The sequence below is a fragment of the Sitodiplosis mosellana genome, unplaced genomic scaffold, assembly GCF_009176505.1.
Source record: "Sitodiplosis mosellana isolate CC-2019 unplaced genomic scaffold, AAFC_SMos_1.0 Smas_scaffold_18, whole genome shotgun sequence".
NCBI lineage: Eukaryota > Metazoa > Arthropoda > Insecta > Diptera > Cecidomyiidae > Sitodiplosis > Sitodiplosis mosellana.
The window spans coordinates 1574849-1592603 of NW_022595260.1; the positions used below are offsets into that span (position 1 = coordinate 1574849).

The window sequence follows — 17755 nt, forward strand, 5'->3', positions numbered from 1 at the left end:
GAGATTCTTTTGAAAAGGTTGATGACAAAAAATTGAGTGTTAGTGAATCATCACGACCCGAATCGGCAACAAGTGACATTAGTTCAAAGGATCAAGCACCATCGCCGAATCGACCAACCAAAGATGAGCCATCGGTAACTAAAGTGGAATCGCGAAGTCAATCCGTTGCAAGCGAAGAAAAAGTCGAGATTGTAGACGCACAACAATCACGTTCACAATCAATTGTGAGTGAAAAACAAGATGCTTCCGGCAAAACTACACCGGCTGAAGGAAGCCGACCCGAATCGGCAGCCAGTGATGGAAAGAAGAGTGATTCAAAAATAACTGATTCTCAAATTCAGTCGACGGCAAGTGTTGTGGTTGAAGAAAAAACGACATCTCTCGCTTATGAATCGTGTCAATTGACAAGTGACATAGCCGCAAAAGCTGAAAAACCCAAAAACGAGACAGAAAGTAGTGATTTAGATGGTATTGGTGTTCAAATAGCGACTGGGAGTACTATTTGCGATATTCATGATTCAGCTGATAAGAAAACTGGCGACAAAGGAATCGTAGATGATAAATTTGTTATTCATGATTTGCCGAAGAAAACCGATGTAATGAAAGAATCACGATCAAAATCTGTAGCATCGATTTCAGTTTTTGGTACTGTTGAAACACCACAGAGTTTCGATCTAGAGAAAATTACCGAGTTGTCGAAAGATGATTCAAATCTAGCGGGCTCATCACGGAAAGCATCCGATATCAGTACATTGATTGAAGATGTCAAGAAAATTGACGAAAAAATCAGTAAGCCAACGGCTAGTGAGAAAGTTGAGTCAACTGAAGTGACAACGACCACTAGCACCAAAGACGAGCATTTATCGAGCTTGGATCATAAATTAAGCCAACAAAAGAGTGCTCATTCGTCATTGGAAAGCACAACGTCGGACAAAGTTTCGATTGAAACTGTTTTGGATAGTGGTGTTTTGGGTAGTTTCGATACGAAAGAGCACTCATTCGATTTGCCCGCCACCACCACCAAAGAAGTAACATCATCGGTTCAAGTAGTAACAAAAGAAATTTCAGCGATTAAATCCGACTCGAAAACATTGCGTGATTCAGATAACGAAAGTTTGCCTATAAGTGACGACGAAGCTGTTACATCAAGCCAGAAATATTCGTATGAGGATTATCAATTCGAGAGATCAAACTCGGAGTTGAGCAAAAAATCTGATTTGGATATTGATGACTCACAAAATGACATTCCGCCAGAATACAAATCCGCAGTTGGCTATGGCAGCCAAGAATTCAAATCAGCAGTGACCGTATCATCGTCCTATACCATGGATCCGATGATGAGTGCATCATTTTATGGTGAATTGCCGAGCGGAATAGAAAAATCAGAACCATCGACGACAGTAACAACCGTCCGAACCGTGATTACGAAACAATTCGATGTTCATGGCGAAGGCGATCCAATCACTCACACACATACCATACAAGAAACATCCACGACTAAATCTGATGACCATAAATTCCTCGACGAAGCCGACATGGGCTTTGAAAAGGCTTTGGAAGAACACCGTCAGGCACGAGGTGACGATGTAATGTCATCGATTACATCCAAATATGAATTTTCACCATCAAAATTCCCGGCTGATAAATTGACAGAAACCGCCAGCGGTTTCCCATTGAGCGATGTGAAATCGCCTAAGGAACAGTCAAAAGACGACGCAGCAAGCTCAGCCGATGCATTGGCGAAACAATTGGAGGACGATTTAAAGAAAGCTGAAGAACGAGTCGCATCTTGGGGCAAACCTTTAGGTCTTCCAGTATCGATACCAGAAAATCCATCAACACCAAAGAAAGAACGGAAAATTGCGTCCGCTAAAATTAAACTCAATAACGAGAAGAACATTCAGAAGCGCGCCAGTTCGCCAAACAAAAGCAAAAAATCCACACCAATTTACATGGACCTCACATACGTACCGCATAACGGAAACTCTTACTATTCGCATGTGGAATTCTTCAAACGTGTGCGGGCTCGATATTACGTATTCTCTGGCACCGAACCCAGTCGCGACGTTTATAACGCTCTGCTTGAGGCCAAACAAACCTGGGAAGATAAAAGTTTGGGTAAATTGTTTTTATTTACATTCCATCTTTCTCAAATTACAGCGATTTTGATTTTCTAACTTTGAGATCTTATGTGAACATTTGCAGAGGTCACTATCATTCCCACATACGACACAGATGTGCTCGGCTATTGGGTAGCTGAAAATGAAGAGTTGCTTGCTAAATACCACATCGATCTGTCGCCGTCGGCATCTAGATGCACAATCAATCTACAAGATCACGAAACATGCTGCTCAGCCTATCGCTTGGAGTTCTAAGCCAGCAAACAAACACTAGAAAGTGAGAAGAATTTCCCAAGGTAGAATTATGTGGAGTAAGAATAACATGAACAGCCTTTTTCTTTGAATGTCATCAGTTTGAATGAAAAATAAAAACAATGCACAATCTATATATGAAATTCAATTTGATATTTAATGCACCGGATAAAATAGAACAAACATTTCAAGATTGTATGGAGCGAGCGGTGCACGAAATACATAAATATTTGCTTCATTGATACTTTAATCAAAATGTTACCCCCTATAACAGAAAATCCTATTCTTATATCTATTGCATTATTGCAAATCGTGCATCCCAAAGCGATTTATTTATGTCAAGTTATTGTTGTTATTAAAAGTATCTGCTTGGTAGCTAGATATGGATCTAGGGAATGAATGAATCAAAAAATGTTCTACCGTGGGCAGCGGATTACAGAGTAACGGAGAGAAGTTTATCCAAGTTTCAAGAACTTATGTTTTGGTTTTAAGACCCCCTCAAAAAATCGAACGAGCTTTCACATAAAAATTATCTGTAATTGATGTACCTTAAATCAAAACAATGTTGTTAAAATGTTTCTATTTTCGCATTTGAAACCAATTCGTTTGCTAATTAGTTTGATCCACCATCTAATGGTTAGCATGATCAAAAATGAAATTTCGCTTAATTTATTGCAAAAAAAAATCTATTAGGTATTATGAAATTATTTCAAAATTCGTTGCAGTAACCACAGTTTTAATGCTGATGATGAGACCATGCCATGAAGAAAACAATTTATTTCATATCCAGATTAAAATTTCTAAAAAAAATTGACAAAAATACATTATTACTTGTCATTGATTCGGAGATTAATCCAATCACCCAATTCTATATCAAAAATAAAAACCAAATTTATTTAGTGTTAGTTGAAAGAATAATAACTTCATTTACTAATATATTTTTATGAAGATTGAAAAAGGAAAGAAAAAACATTAGAACGCTGCATTAGAAGTGAATATGAATAGAATGATTCGGTTTCGCAAAGTTTCGATTGGTCAACCGATTGAAGGTGCAACAATGGTGGAAACAAAATCAAGTTGGAGTGTATTTTTTTGTAGAAAAATCGAATAAACGCCACTCAAACTGATAAAACTCATACCCATCATCCTATCGATCAATCGAACCAGCCATTCACCTCGAGTATCCAATTCCAACTCATTCCCAGTGAAACAACAACACGAACATACGTTTATAGGTAATTTTTAATTTTACATATATTAAGAACAACAAAACATGAGCACGACAAAAACAGTTTCTAGTGGAAGGAAAACAAAAAAAAACCAAAATGACTTAAAATACCCATTTTTATTAAAAAAATTGATTTGAAAGACTAATTAAAGCTGATCTGAAGCTTATGTATAACTGAATTTAAGACATTTAACAGTGAATTATGGCTTCCCCCTCTGAAATAATCGCCAAATATCAAACTCAGACATAATTAGCGCATGTTAATTTTAAATTCTCAATCTCGCTGAAAAGATTAAACAAACGAATTAACAGGCACATTTAAGCCAATTCACATAGGACATTCAAATATTGATTTTTAAACATTTACTAATTAAATCTAAACAAAACATCACACAACCTTCTCGACGAGAAATACATTTTGGGTTTGCATTTTTTTAGAACGCATATTAATTCCAAAGGGATACAGACACACATACACAAATATCCCAATAAAATTAAAACAAATGTATTGGATTGATGGCCAAATATCAATCCCGTAGCGAACACACCGGTTAAATGACTCATTTTAATTGCATTTCTACTTGAATACAAAAAAGTGATTGTGATAACGATACAAAAAATCGAATGATGGCTTAAACAATAATAGGATGACATTATTATAACGAAATGAAGAAAATACATGAATATTACAATAAAAAAACAAAACAATTAATTTTTAATAAATTGACCTCAATGGAATGTACGAGTTGAAGTAAAAAGACAGAAGACTTGGAACAATAAATGGAAGCGTGCAAGCGACAAGGTTCACGAAAGAAAAACTTTGCAGGACTTAAGACTTGTGATACAAATAGGAAACAAATGCATTTATTCCATATTCAGTTCAGCATTTTATTTGAGTTTTTGAACAAGTCGAACATTTTCCGTGGTTGTTATTTTATTTCAATTTTTGAATGCAGAAAATTTCGACCAAATTGCCGTGCCAGCTTTATTTGTTTTTTTAGGAATTTTTTGAAGTTTGTGCTTTTATTCAAGAAAAAGAGCTACAAAATATGTTTATTGTTACGTTTGCAGCTTGTTTTTTCCCTCAATTTAATTCAAATTTTTCGAAATGGATTTATAGCAAAGCCAAACGAATGATGTGATTTTCAGACGGATGGATAAAGTACACAGAGAATAATTTCATAGGATAGCAAATTGAGTGCGTATTTTTCGCACCCGACAGAATATTAAACAAATTGATTTGATAAACATAAAGTTTAAAAATGAATATGACGAAATTGCATATAAAATTCGGCAAATAGTTTTTATATTGCAAATCATGCAAAAAAAAAGTGTCTTGAAGCAGGGATTTTTCCAGTTTTTATTTCAATGAAACGACGACTAAAATTTACGCAAATAAATTACGTTTTTCTTCACACTGAATATCACTGTATACGTACAAAATTTTATGTTTGTTTTGATTTTATTCCCCGAAAAAGATCAAATACCAAAATAATAGAAAATCTAATTGAGACATTCATGCACAATGACAATTCAAACGAGACCGTTAACAGTTTGTTGCACCTTAAAATTTAAACTGGCGCTCGTCGAAAAATATAAATGTAGGGACGGATTGAAAGTGAGAAATTCGGCGTGTTTATTAATTATCAATTTCGCTTACGGTGTGGACATAAATTGGATAAATGTATTAATTGCAAAAAAGTATATTCAATGCTTGATCAGCAATTGGCAATGAACACTGAAACATTATCGAGTTGATGATTGCTATTCAATAGTTGGTCTGAAAATTGTTTGCTTGATTAACACCATTCTTATAGGACGCATTGCATTGACTAAAACCAATATACTCAAGAATTATATAAACAAATGTTATTGCATACAATTTAGTAGCATCCATATATTATCTCTAGTCAATTTAATGTGAAAAATATCTACGATAAATATTTTATTCACACCGCCACACTTGAGAAATCACTAACAAACAAAAAATAAACTAAACTAAAATAAATAGCAAACTCTTACCAGATTACAAGTTATCACTTTCACCCAAATATATCAACGATACGGCATTCATGCTGTGTGAATTATTTTGTGTGATTGACACCATCTGACAGCATTTGATTGCGCATTGAATTAATATTATGGTCAACACTCACTCAAAATAAATCATTTTCATGCTTGGCTTACTAGCGAGTTTATATGAATTCCCAAGCACGAAACGATTCATTCGAATGAACACATCTTATTTCTTATGAACCGATGACGCGAAAGAAACTACACACCATCCAAGTTCACGTTTCGTGCCACAATTTTTATCACGTAGTTTCTGCATAAATGGTATCCGCATTCAAAACTTAATCAATAACAATGGTAAACATATAATAGAGAATATACAAGGAGTATGGAATTAAAACGATGAAAAAATCAGAAAAAAAAAATAAATAAAAATGGCAAATCTAATCTGGAAATATAATAGAATTTATGACAAAAACATCAGCTAATTAAAATAAATTCCAGTAAGCTATTAATCATCACCCATATGTATTTCTGCAATTTATGTATCTGAAAAATATTGAGAAAATCAAATAAAAAGGTTAAAAATTCTAAACGAAGCGCTTTTTATTACACCCTTACATTTTTAGCCATCGGCCAAACTATTTTTTACAGAAATTCAAGTGAATGAAATTAAAACAACTGATCGTCCTTCGGCTTCAAAGTAATTTATTTCTTGCTCTGTGTACTGCTTACACCGTGTAACAAATTTCAACTTTTTTTCTGCACATGAGAAATTCCGATTGCTTGTTTTAGAGGACCAAAAACCAAGCACTTTTGCATCATTAGTTTGTTCGAAACCACGTCTAGATTTTTTTTATCGACACATATAAGACAAATTTCAGGCCAAAATGAACAAATCACAAACATGAGCTTCGGTTTGACCAATAAAAGCAAATAATTTCTACCTCTTCTGCCTTTCAACATCTAGTATGATCTTTTACGAACATTTTGGGTACTTACATGACCAAATCGAGTGATGTTTTCACATATTTCTGGCCGCATATCTGGTTGGTTCGATTTCAACTCTAAATGAATCGACTTTTGGCCAAAAATCCTTAAATATAGGCTTTTCAGGGACGGTATCTTGGCGCAAAGTTATTTTTTCTCGAAAATATGGGGAGTCTACCCAGACAAAAACTCTCAAAATTGACTTTTCGAGGCACCTCCCGAACAAAAGTTACGTTTTTCACGCATTTTGCTATGAAAATATCATTTTTTGTTCGGGGGGTACCCCAAAAATCATTTATAAGAGATTCTGTGTGAAAAGATTCCCAATATTTCTCGAAAAAATTAATTTTTTACTAGGAAACTCATCCAAATAGTGTATTTTTGGGGTACCTCCCGAACAAAAAATGATATTTTCATAGCAAAATGCATGAAAAACGTAACTTTTGTTCGGGAGGTGCCTCGAAAACCGATTTTGAGAGTTTTTATCTGGGTAGATTCCCCATATTTTCGAGAAAAAATAACTTTGCGCCAAGATACCATCCCTGAAAGCCTATATTTAAGGATTTTTGGCCAAAAGTCGATTTTTTTAGAGTTGAAATCGAACCAACCAAATATGCGGCCAGAAATATGTGAAAACATCACTCGATTTGGTCATGTAAGTACCCAAAATGTTCGTAAAGGATCATACTAGATGTTGAAAGGCAGAAAATGTAGAAATTATTTGCTTTTATCGGTCAAACCGAAGCTCATGTTTGTGATTTGCTCATTTTGGCCTGAAAATTGTCTTATATGTGTCGATGAAAAAAATCTAGACTTGGTTTCGAACAAACTAATGATGCAAAAGTGCTTGGTTTTTGGTCATCTATAACAAGCAATCGGAATTTCTCATGTGCAGAAACATGTGTTGCACGGTGTTACAGTTGTACAATATTTTTATGTCTTCAAATAAAATTAAAAAATTCATATTCAAGTGACGTAGGATTTCATAGTTTTGAAATTAAATTATCGCATTTTTTTTTTCTTCTTCTTGACAAAATTCATTTTTCATTCGAATAATTTGAACTTAATTCTAATTTGATTATTATCAGAGCAAAAGAAGGAATATAAATGAAATATTATCCAATTCATATGTTTCCTTTTCTTCATTATATTCGTTTTAATACAAATGATTATCTGTCTTCTGAAACAAATCTATTCGAATTACATAATAAGTAGGTTGATGAAAATCTTATTTCCTTCGTTTGCTCTGATTATTCTTTCCAAGTGAGGATCCATAGCGATTGAAACAGTTGTCTACGCCCGTAGAGCAACGAATTGCTGGAACACATCCAAAATGTGTGAGTCAAGATCGGATGAGAAGAGCAGTGTTTCCAATGTGCTGCTGTACTTTTGTACTTGCTCATGATGCTGAAAGGAAAATTAAATGAAATCATTGGAAAATGTTTTTTCATTCACCTTTTTTTCATTGGAAATTGCGCTTGTTCAATGAAACCTACCAACAAGAACACCTGTTGCAATCGACCAATTGTCCAACGATACCAGTCGGTGTCAAAATCTTGGCCATCTGTGTCACAGCGAACCAAATGTTCGGACAAAATCATGATGAAACGTTGGAATACAATCAAAAATAGACGCTTTTGGTCGACATTAGCCGCTTCAAGCTTTTCTTCCATTTTCTCAACCAGTTCTTCGGATGGTTTTTCGCCAACTTCAATCTTCTTTCGCTTGTTGGTCGCCTCTTCTTCTGAGTCGCTCGACGATGATTCGACGCGAGACAACTTGTCCTTCGCTTCCGACAATTCCGTGCCTATACAGAATGAAAAAGAAAATTTATAAAATAAGTTAACTATTATTATCACTTATAGCTCCATGTCCACCACTTACCCAATTTGATGACATGTTTATTCATTTTCTTGATCGTCAGGTGGAGAATTTCCCACAAGTACATTTTGGTGAAATCGTTGGTCATTTCTTTGGAGAATATCCACGTGGCCACGGCCGAACATTCGACAATTTGTGTCTTCAGCAATTTATCAACCACCACGCATAACATTTGTTGGTGATTACCCCAGAGCTCATACACATTGTGCAGTAAGCAAATCTGCGCCTCCTCTGAATCAGCAATTGTCTACACGAAAAAAAATGGATTATGTTCTATTCAAAAGATATTTGTGTACAAACTACTTACCTTGAAGACCTGGTGGAATTTAGCAATGGCTGCAAAGCTGTGAGAGAAACTTTTCGAGCCCAAGTTGAGCAAAGTTTGGACGAAGACGTCGATTTTCAGTGGATTGTATGTGGTTTCAACCATGTCATTGTCACTTTCGGGATTCGGTAACTCGTTCAGAATGTTCAGAACCTCGTCAGCGGTACATTTTTGCCGAATGGCCTGCACAAGTTGATGTGCCGTTGTTGTTCCCGGCAATGAAGCTGAAAAAAGAATTTAATACATGAACTTCAATTAGGATTTTATGCGTGGAAAAAAAATGAAAATAAATGTTCCGATAATTTACTCCTAAGAAGAATAGCACCGTTGAAACTCTCATTGAAATGTTTTTGCCCAAAAACGAATTTTAAATTGAAAAGCAATTTTTTATGAAAAATCCTAAGACTTTACTTTACACTGGAAACAATTCAAAATGTTAAAGGAATGAATTAACGCCAACATCTCATCATCTAATTGGCTTAACGTGCTAAATTTCGTATTAAATGTACTATAATCATATTGTTTGTAACAAATGCGTTTTCTTTTTGGAATATTCTAAACCATAATTCCTACTACAATTGAATACCCGTGTGGAAAATTTTTGACTGACTATTCAGTCGATTAATTTGGGACATTTTGACTGACTAAAAGTGATTGTCTCGAACAAAATAAGCAACTGCAGTTAACTTTAATCACAAATCACTCTTAGTCAAAATGTCCCAAATTAGTCGACTGACTGAAAGAATAACTAAACGTGATTGTCTCCATACAAAACGCATGATTTCAATCAACTTAGCCAGTTTTAGTTGTGTATCACTACATACAGTTACATACAACTAGTCATTTTATTTGTACACGGGTACCATTCACATTTTTCTAATTGGTACGTATTACTAACGATATTATACGAAAATGGTAAGTAACTAACGTTAATTTATTATATAAAAATTGAGGATAGAAAATTCGTTCACTACAGAGTGAACTAACTGTTTGCAAAATTTTTGTGAAAATATAAAAGAGATTTGAGCATGTAAAAAACATATGATTCCTTTTTGTTTAGGGCACTTTGAGGATGAAATTTCCTATTCAACAGATATGCATATTCCATTGGGATCAGAACTTTTCTTGCACAACTGGCCCTTGAATTTGGTGGCTGGATAATAAACTAACGCAGTCTTTTGAGCCAACGCAAATAACTAATGACTGTAATTAAATTATCATCCATACATAATTCCAGTGTTGGTTTCATTTAATTGTGCAATTTGTGATGTGATGCGACGAGAATGAGATATGACGAAATGCTGTTGCAAAAGATTGTGTGGCAGAAGAATTTCATTCGACGACGGTTGTCATAGCTATTTTACGGTTTTTTTTGCGTGCAAATGAATGTGCATAATGTGCGACGTACAAGGCAATGGTTCCTGTTTTATTATGCGTAACCAAGCATTCCGTTACATTTTTTTCATATTTTAAATGAAGATGGCATGTCGATATGAAAAATTCAATGTCCGGACAAGTCGAAAATTATACCGTTTTCAAATTCAGTACATTGAGTACAAAATACTAAGTTGCAGAATGTGACCTTTGTTGGTCATAAATTGCACCTAACGGCTGATTGTCTTCAAACAGTGTGAAACCATATTTTAAGTGCAAATGATTTATTTGCTCGCCAAATATAATGCGGTTTCTTTATGCGAAGAGACTTGTATGTCATTAAGTCAATTATTCGACCTTATCTATGTGCTGATCTTGTACGTTGATCACTGCTGGAGGCTTCATATTTCGATATATTCACTTATGCCGCTCTGTGTGAATTCACTTTGACGGTCGATTCGTTTTGAAATACACCAGAATCACACCTTCTATTACTTAAACTAAATATGGTATTTCAATCCGTTCATTTTTCAAATACCACTTAGTAATCAGCAATCTATTTCCGTTTGTTTTTCTATTTAAAAAAATGTGAATGTTCTGGTGCGCAAAATATTTCTTAATTAACTCTTCGGGCTGGTTGTTATGGTTTCAATAAATTCACACGGTGCACGAATGTAATTAAATAAGTAATGGAAATTGTCTTGGATTTGACTCGACACGCAACTCCCTCAGAAACGCAAGTCTTTTGAAAATTCGACTTCAGCATGTCTCGATGTCAGAAGAAACAAATTATGAGTGATGCTTTTTGAGGAAATCTATTAAACAGAAGAGAATTCATCAACTAATTTCCGGCATTTTTCGGTATTGTCCAACATCGCAATTAGCCCATTAGCGTCTGCGATTAAAATCGTGGAAAAAATTTACATGTTGGCTGCCGCTGTGCAGCTGGACACAATTACAATCGATTCAATTGTTGTCAACAGCGGAAAGAAAGGCAAAGTGGAAATGGAAGTATCGGGGCGTATTTGTTCTGGCGCACGAAAAAACAAACATAATGGTGAAAGAGTTCGTTTTTATGCAATCACTTAACATGGTTTTTATTATCAAATTCTGTGATTTCAGTTTACAAGCTATTTTCCTCACGTGCATTACAGCACAATGAAAAACGACAACTACAGACAAACGGACGGAACAGAAAATATGAAATTGCGGCTGATTTTGCGACGTTCGCATAATTTTTTTCTTTCAATCTGTAGCCGTGGCAGCAGAAAACATGTAAACAAATGTATTGTGTGCAGTCATAGGCTCAAAACATAAGCATTTGCGACTGAGTTTCGGAAATTACTACTGATCCATTCGCACTGCTTGTGAATTGGTGGCGGATTTGCACTGCAGAAGATGATGATGACGGCGGCTACGACGAAAAACAACAGACGAAAAAAATCACATGCATGTCGTATGTGCACATATCTTTCTGCTTAATGGAAATTTTCACGAAATCCACACGAGCCACACACACACACACATGGTCGAATGTGCAGCAAGCGTAAAATATTGCAATAATATAATCATACAATTTCGGGTTATACGATTTTCCTCACGTTTAGCGCGTCGTTTGCTACCTTTCCAACAGCCATCAAACCGTTCATTGAATTGGCGCGTTCTGCCGCGGAGTAGGAGACGGACTATCTTGCATATGGATCTTGAAGTTGCCACTGTTTGAATGTTCAACGAGGTTTCCATTCGGTTGAAAAATTCATGTTCAGTTTATTTTCAGCCATTGTACGACATCGATGTGTTTTGCCAATTTATTTTCGAATTTTCGTAGATTTTGTACATTTTTCATCTGATGCTAAATTTCGATCGGTACGAGTGCGTGCTTTTTTCTACGTTTGTGCACAACAATTGGTTAAAATAAAAACAATGGATAGCCGATTTGGATGGCATTTGTTTATTTTGCTTTTTGTAAGTGGAAAGAAATCAATTGGATTTCTTTAAGAAATGGCCTTGTCAAAAAATACGCTTCTGTTTTCTTATTTCGTTCTGTGCAAAATTTCAAATTTGGCTTTTGTTCGCACTGTTGTTTTTTTCCGGTTACACACTGAATATGCGATGAGTCTGTCTGATTTGTTAATTTCACTCATTGTTTTTGTTTGATTCGATCACATTTTTCTTTTTTAACGGAACGTTTCTAATTAGGCAATCGAAACACGAAAATGCATGAAAAGCGTGTAATTGATATTTGCAAATTGAAAAAAAATCAACTTCAATTTTAAAACGTGGTCTAATTCCAAGTTCTTCTTCAGAATTAAAAAAAAATAGTATTCATTTTAACTTTCAAAAATGTGAAGTTTCTCGTAAACAAAAAGCAAGCAAATTTTAATATCTTGCGGTTAATTTATTTCTTATCTAGATGTTTTCCGGTCTCGCCAAAATTCAAACATTGAATATTGAACGAGATGTGATCTTTACACCGAATCAAACGATTCAAGTGCCCGGAAAAACGTTATACTATAATCCAAACGAGGTGACTGCGCTTGAGATAGACCGTAACCGGAATAACAAAATTGATGACTACGTCACTGAACAACAGAATGAGGAAAATCGATGGCTGGAACCGTTGAAACATTCATTGTATCTCATGCTCAACAACAAAGTTAATGCAAACTCAAGCAAAAGGTAACATCTCCGAATGAAATGTTGAATTTGGAAAAAAATGGCAAACTCACGAAAAAAAATTGATATGAATGAATGTCTTTGCGAATTGTGACTCAATATAATGGCAAAATTGATTTTGAAAATTTGGAATAATTACACAATTTGGAGCGGCGCATTCACTCGCGTATTATAAGAAATGACAGCGAAAGACAGCGTTAAATTATTGCATTTTCACGGTTGAAAATATTTACAATTTTTGTTAAAATGTTGGCTTTGTTTTGTTGCAATCACTAAATTCCAAGAGTTCAATAGCTTTGGACACTCAAAAAAATATTATATGTCTTTGGCAAATAAAGAAACAATTGAATTGAAGACCGATTGGAGAGCGAGAAAAAAGGGCATTGAGAAATTGTGCGTAAACATTGTCAATGGATTTTAATTAGCGTGTTTCGAATGGCGTAAAATTTTTTTGGTCATTTTTTCTTTCAATTGTCTTTTAATGGAACAATTCTCTGGAACGAATTTCACTCACTTTTACGTGCACATCAGTTTTTGTTTGCATTAACACAAAAACGCCCAACGATTAAAATTAATTACTTTTTCTGCTTCTTCTTTCTCTTTTTCATTTTTTCGATATTTTCCAGTGATGTAATTCGCGAGGAGAGCATCAAACGGGCGAAATTCCTTGAACTTAACGATGAACGCGAAAGAAATGACAAGTTTGGTGACGTGATCAATTTGGCGAGCGGAAAACTAGAAATGGATCAAAATGGTCTATTCCAGCTTGTCGAAATGATTGATAATTGCATTGAGTATTGCCTGGAAGAGACTCTTGAAGGGCATAATATAACGGCATTTTGGTCAGTTTACATAGTTCGTCATCGCGATGGTCAGCGTGGTTATCGATATGAATGGAAAATTACGGTACGCAGGCTACGGAACAGCCAACGATACGAAGGCAAACGTAATACGGAACGCAATGCAAACATTCGAAGTTTTTTGATAAGAGATCTAGATTATCCAAATTACTTCGAAAATTCAACTAAAAAGACGGAGATCAAAATGGAAAAGAGAATTTTCAACACACTCTATGATAAATCAGAGCATCCATTCAATTTAAACTATCATTCCCATCCATCTGCCTACGACCGTGGGCTAGACAATTTGAATATTGGCGAATATTATGCCAAAGGTTCAGCGCCTGTAGTCAGATATGAAGCTGGCAGTCCACAAGATGTGCCACACATAGCTGAAAATGCTAATCACCTGCATCATCACTATTACTTGAACAAGGCTGAAGTGCCAATTTTCAAAACCACCCACTTTGAGAAATTTTCCGCGTTTCCCGGCCAATATAATGCCATAAGTTTCCCGAATAATGCCGTCCCACCGAGTCAAGTGTCGATACCGAGAGTGCATAATCAACTCGATAGCTATGGTGAGTTATTGCAGACGACATCACAGACACCCTTCCATTTTCCAGAAGAGTTGAAACTTCACGAACCAATTCGACCTACCACCTACAGAGGTCATTACGATGATAATCGTGAATCAATTTTAGAGGGTGAAGGGAAAAGGAACAATTTCGAGCCACATCACAATCAAAATCGCAATCAATTGATTACATTCCCAGCGCGGCATGCCAATGCACTTCTAATCTCAAGCATAACCACCACTCCAAATTCTTATGCCATCAATTTGAGTACGTTGCCACAAACGTCCCCAATTCCATCGCTTTATGACGAACAATTTTCAAATCCAAACGAACTTCATCCGCCGCACGCACAAGGTCATGCTAATCAGTACTGGTTTGGTCAACATCCGCACCATCATAGTTACAATTTCATCGGCAGTCATCCATTTCGAGAGCACACATATTCGGAATTAGATCCAATTTACCACGGTCAATCTGTGCAGAGCACACCATCCGATATACCGTCCTCGAGTGTTCCTGAAATTAATGGCGAAATTCATGATGGCGACGATCGGTTCGTATCTCAGTTGCCTTTGCAAAACGTCGGCGATGACAATTCATACAATGTTCCAAGCGAAGTTCATCAAACCACTTCGACAAACACTGACGCAAGCTTTACCACTCCATTCAATGCGGTCACAACGATAAGAGGTGACATTATACAATCGGAAGATAACAGTAATCCTTTCCCAGATTCAATAAATGCACAATTACCGCCACCCGATTCGGGCGCTGATCTTCGTGTTCCATATGTTGAAACCGATAAATCATCACCGAGTGCACATCAAATCCATCACAGAAAAAAGAAGGAAAAGTTCAGAGTAACAATCAAAGATGATGATGACGACGACGATGATGACGATGAATTAACGATAGAAAAACAGCGTATCGAGAAATTAATGGATAAAACCACGAAAAAATCATCGCATAGCCGTTACAAAAACCAAAGGAGCTCAACCGAAAAATCATCATGGGCACCGAAACGGCCCCGTTTGAGAGGTTCCGATAAATATAAAACGAACAGTGAATTGGCAAAAGTTTCCGAGAAAAAATCATATTACTCCAATCGTAGGAAGATTACATTGCGAAAAACCACCACCACAACGAAACCAGCGACCGTAACTCAGGAATTCAGCATTGAAAGCGACGCGGTATCGACAACGGTGGCATCGCTACTTGACGACGAACCAAGAACATCGCAATCGGTGAAAAAATCAGTGAGCGTGCACATTGCAGAAAAAGTAACCGTTATACCGAAGAATGCGGCCAAAGTGGTGATCAACAGCAAAAATGGGGAAATTCAAAAAACAAGCAGAGTGGCTAAAATTAAAAAAGTTGAAAAAAGTGCTGTTGAAGATTCCACAGAGCACACCTTAGGAAAATAAGCCGTTGCACCGTTTTAGATTTTAGGATACATTTGTATGCTCTTAGGGGAATGGTTACATTTCGCTTGTGAAAAAACTTTTCAGGCACTTGAAGTACACTTTAAATAAAAATTAATTTATTCGTAAGAAAACTGGGTGGTTTTGTTCCGTTGTGTTGCGTTCGATTCTGTAGAAAAAGAAATTATATTAAACTTTGTGTAACGTACCTGCATCTTCCGAGGTGTATTTGTATACAGGACCCGGTGGAACTGGTAACAGTTTTGCATAGGCTTCTGGCATCATTTCTTTGATTCGTTGGAAGTACGACAATCTGAAACAGTAAAAAATAAGAAAAAATATTCACTTAAGTAAAGAAAATAAATACAGTTTATATATATCTAAACAAACCTCAATGATTTCTGTAACACTTCCTGGATGAATTTCGGTCGTGGATGCTCTGGCTCAAGCAACAAGCAGCTATCCCAATCGTCCCATGACCATCTCATCTGGAAGTTGCTCAAATGGTACGAAAACCAATTGACGAAACGATCAAAGCCTGATGTGTTCATTGAATCTATTCGCATGAACAAAATTTCGGTGGCCTGTGCCAACACCTGTGGCAATGTTGACGGTTGCAGTTTGCAGAGTTCAATCAAAATGGAGCCGTAGCAAATTTCAAGATAACGCGGTGTTGGCATGTGGAAGAGTTCGGCGAAAATCACTTCGACGATGCAGTATTCGAGCGGAATTTTGCTTTTGTACGGGAAGTTCAGCAAATGGGCTGCACAGTCCTTGCGCTCAAGGTGATGCGTTTCGATGATATGGTGTAAGTGTTCTTCGATCAGGAAGCGTTCAATCGAATGTGCTCCAGGCAAAATTGGTCCGTCTGGGCAATCGGTGTAGTCAAACATGCGATAAACAACCCACGGCATTGGATACACATAATTGTCGCTATGAGGTGGTGGATTGATGGCTGGCAAATTGTGCTGCAATGCCTCGCAGAGGATGGAATCGAATGCCAAATATGGACGAACAATGTGTTTTTCGGCCCAGTTGTCTTGGCGCAGCTTGCGAATCTGTGCCCAAAGGCAATCCAAATATTCTTCTTGTGGATGCGGTGCATCAACGGACCACACTCGCAATGCATTATGATGTTTCTTCGTGCGCTTGTTCAGAAACACTTCGATTCGAACCAGTAAATTTTCCAAGGCCGATTCTTTCTTCTCATACAGATCACGACCCACCCAAGGTAACGTAGATAAAACGGCAAATACGTACCAATCGCGACGCACTTGTGGCACCGTATCTTCATTTGACACATCAATCATTGTGTCGAGCAATTGGAGTAACGATGAAGCCGATATTACGTGGCAATTCACCAAATCGGCCAAAAATCGTAGTGCATACCGTGCCGATTCCCATTTGCAACTTTTCAAGCTGTCTTTGAATGTTTTCACCATATGATCGACGAACTCGCCGCCGAAATTGTAGTTTTTGGCATTCAACAGACCCACCAATGTCGTGTAGATGGTGCACTTTTCAGGCATACGAATCGCGCATTCCGACAGAATGCGTAAAATTTTTAGACGAAATGTTCCCAAGTCTGCTTCAAGCACCGACACCAGACCCTCCAAGTTTGACTCGAGCGTTGATGTGCTTTTCTCACCCACCCGCAAAATGAGCGATTCAAGACGATCTTCAATTTCTTGATTTTCAGAAACACGGCGTCTCTTGCGATTTTGACGATCTAAAAGTACAACAATAAACCGGGATAAAATGAATATCAATCGCTTTGTTTAATGAGGTTATGTTTGATCTGAATAATTATTTGAGTATTTTCGACGAATATTTACCGTAAGGATCGTCATCTCCATGTGCACGTCGTCGATTCATTTTCGTTTCACCAAAATTGATTTCAAAACACACAAATTCTTCTTTTGAATTGGAAAAATCAGCGAATTGTACACTAGCAAAGCGTTGAAAATATTCGGCTTTCTCCGCTCTGTGTTTGACTTACAAATGGCTTGTCACAGCCAACAGCGTACATTGGTTCATCTGTCAAAATGAACGCATTTG

General features: G+C 36.5%; 2 protein-coding genes across 2 annotated transcripts in view; one reads left to right on the forward strand and one right to left on the reverse strand.

The window, feature by feature from the left end:
- The window catches only part of LOC129568433 (microtubule-associated protein futsch), a 21169-nt gene extending 15576 nt beyond the window's left edge, over positions 1 to 5593 (forward strand). Inside the window, exons 8-9 of the mRNA XM_055446284.1 lie at positions 18 to 2118; positions 2206 to 5593. Of these exons, the coding sequence (XP_055302259.1) occupies positions 18 to 2118; positions 2206 to 2375 (2271 nt within the window). The 3' untranslated portion in view covers positions 2376 to 5593. The remainder of the gene's footprint in view (positions 1 to 17; positions 2119 to 2205) is intronic.
- Positions 5594 to 7592: 1999 nt separating this feature from the next.
- Positions 7593 to 17739, reverse strand: LOC129568434 (nuclear cap-binding protein subunit 1). The gene is made up of 7 exons (XM_055446285.1): positions 17533 to 17739; positions 16088 to 17426; positions 15907 to 16010; positions 8792 to 9033; positions 8488 to 8731; positions 8100 to 8410; positions 7593 to 8010 (listed from the first exon to the last, which is right to left on the reverse strand). Exons 1-7 carry the CDS (start codon positions 17570 to 17572, stop codon positions 7897 to 7899), a joined length of 2394 nt encoding a protein of 797 aa, XP_055302260.1. The 5' UTR covers positions 17573 to 17739; the 3' UTR covers positions 7593 to 7896.
- Between the last annotated feature and the right edge of the window lie 16 nt (positions 17740 to 17755).

Bases quoted from the DNA above. Each gene is read 5' to 3' on its own strand.
- LOC129568434 (XM_055446285.1), bottom strand. From the start codon at position 17,572: ATGAATCGACGACGTGCACATGGAGATGACGATCCTTACG. The intron at 17,427-17,532 runs GTAAATATTCGT...TTGTACTTTTAG, and splicing joins TGGAGATGACGATCCTTACG to ATCGTCAAAATCGCAAGAGA. The intron at 9,034-15,906 runs GTACGTTACACA...TTCTTTTTTCAG, and splicing joins ATACACCTCGGAAGATGCAG to CTTCATTGCCGGGAACAACA.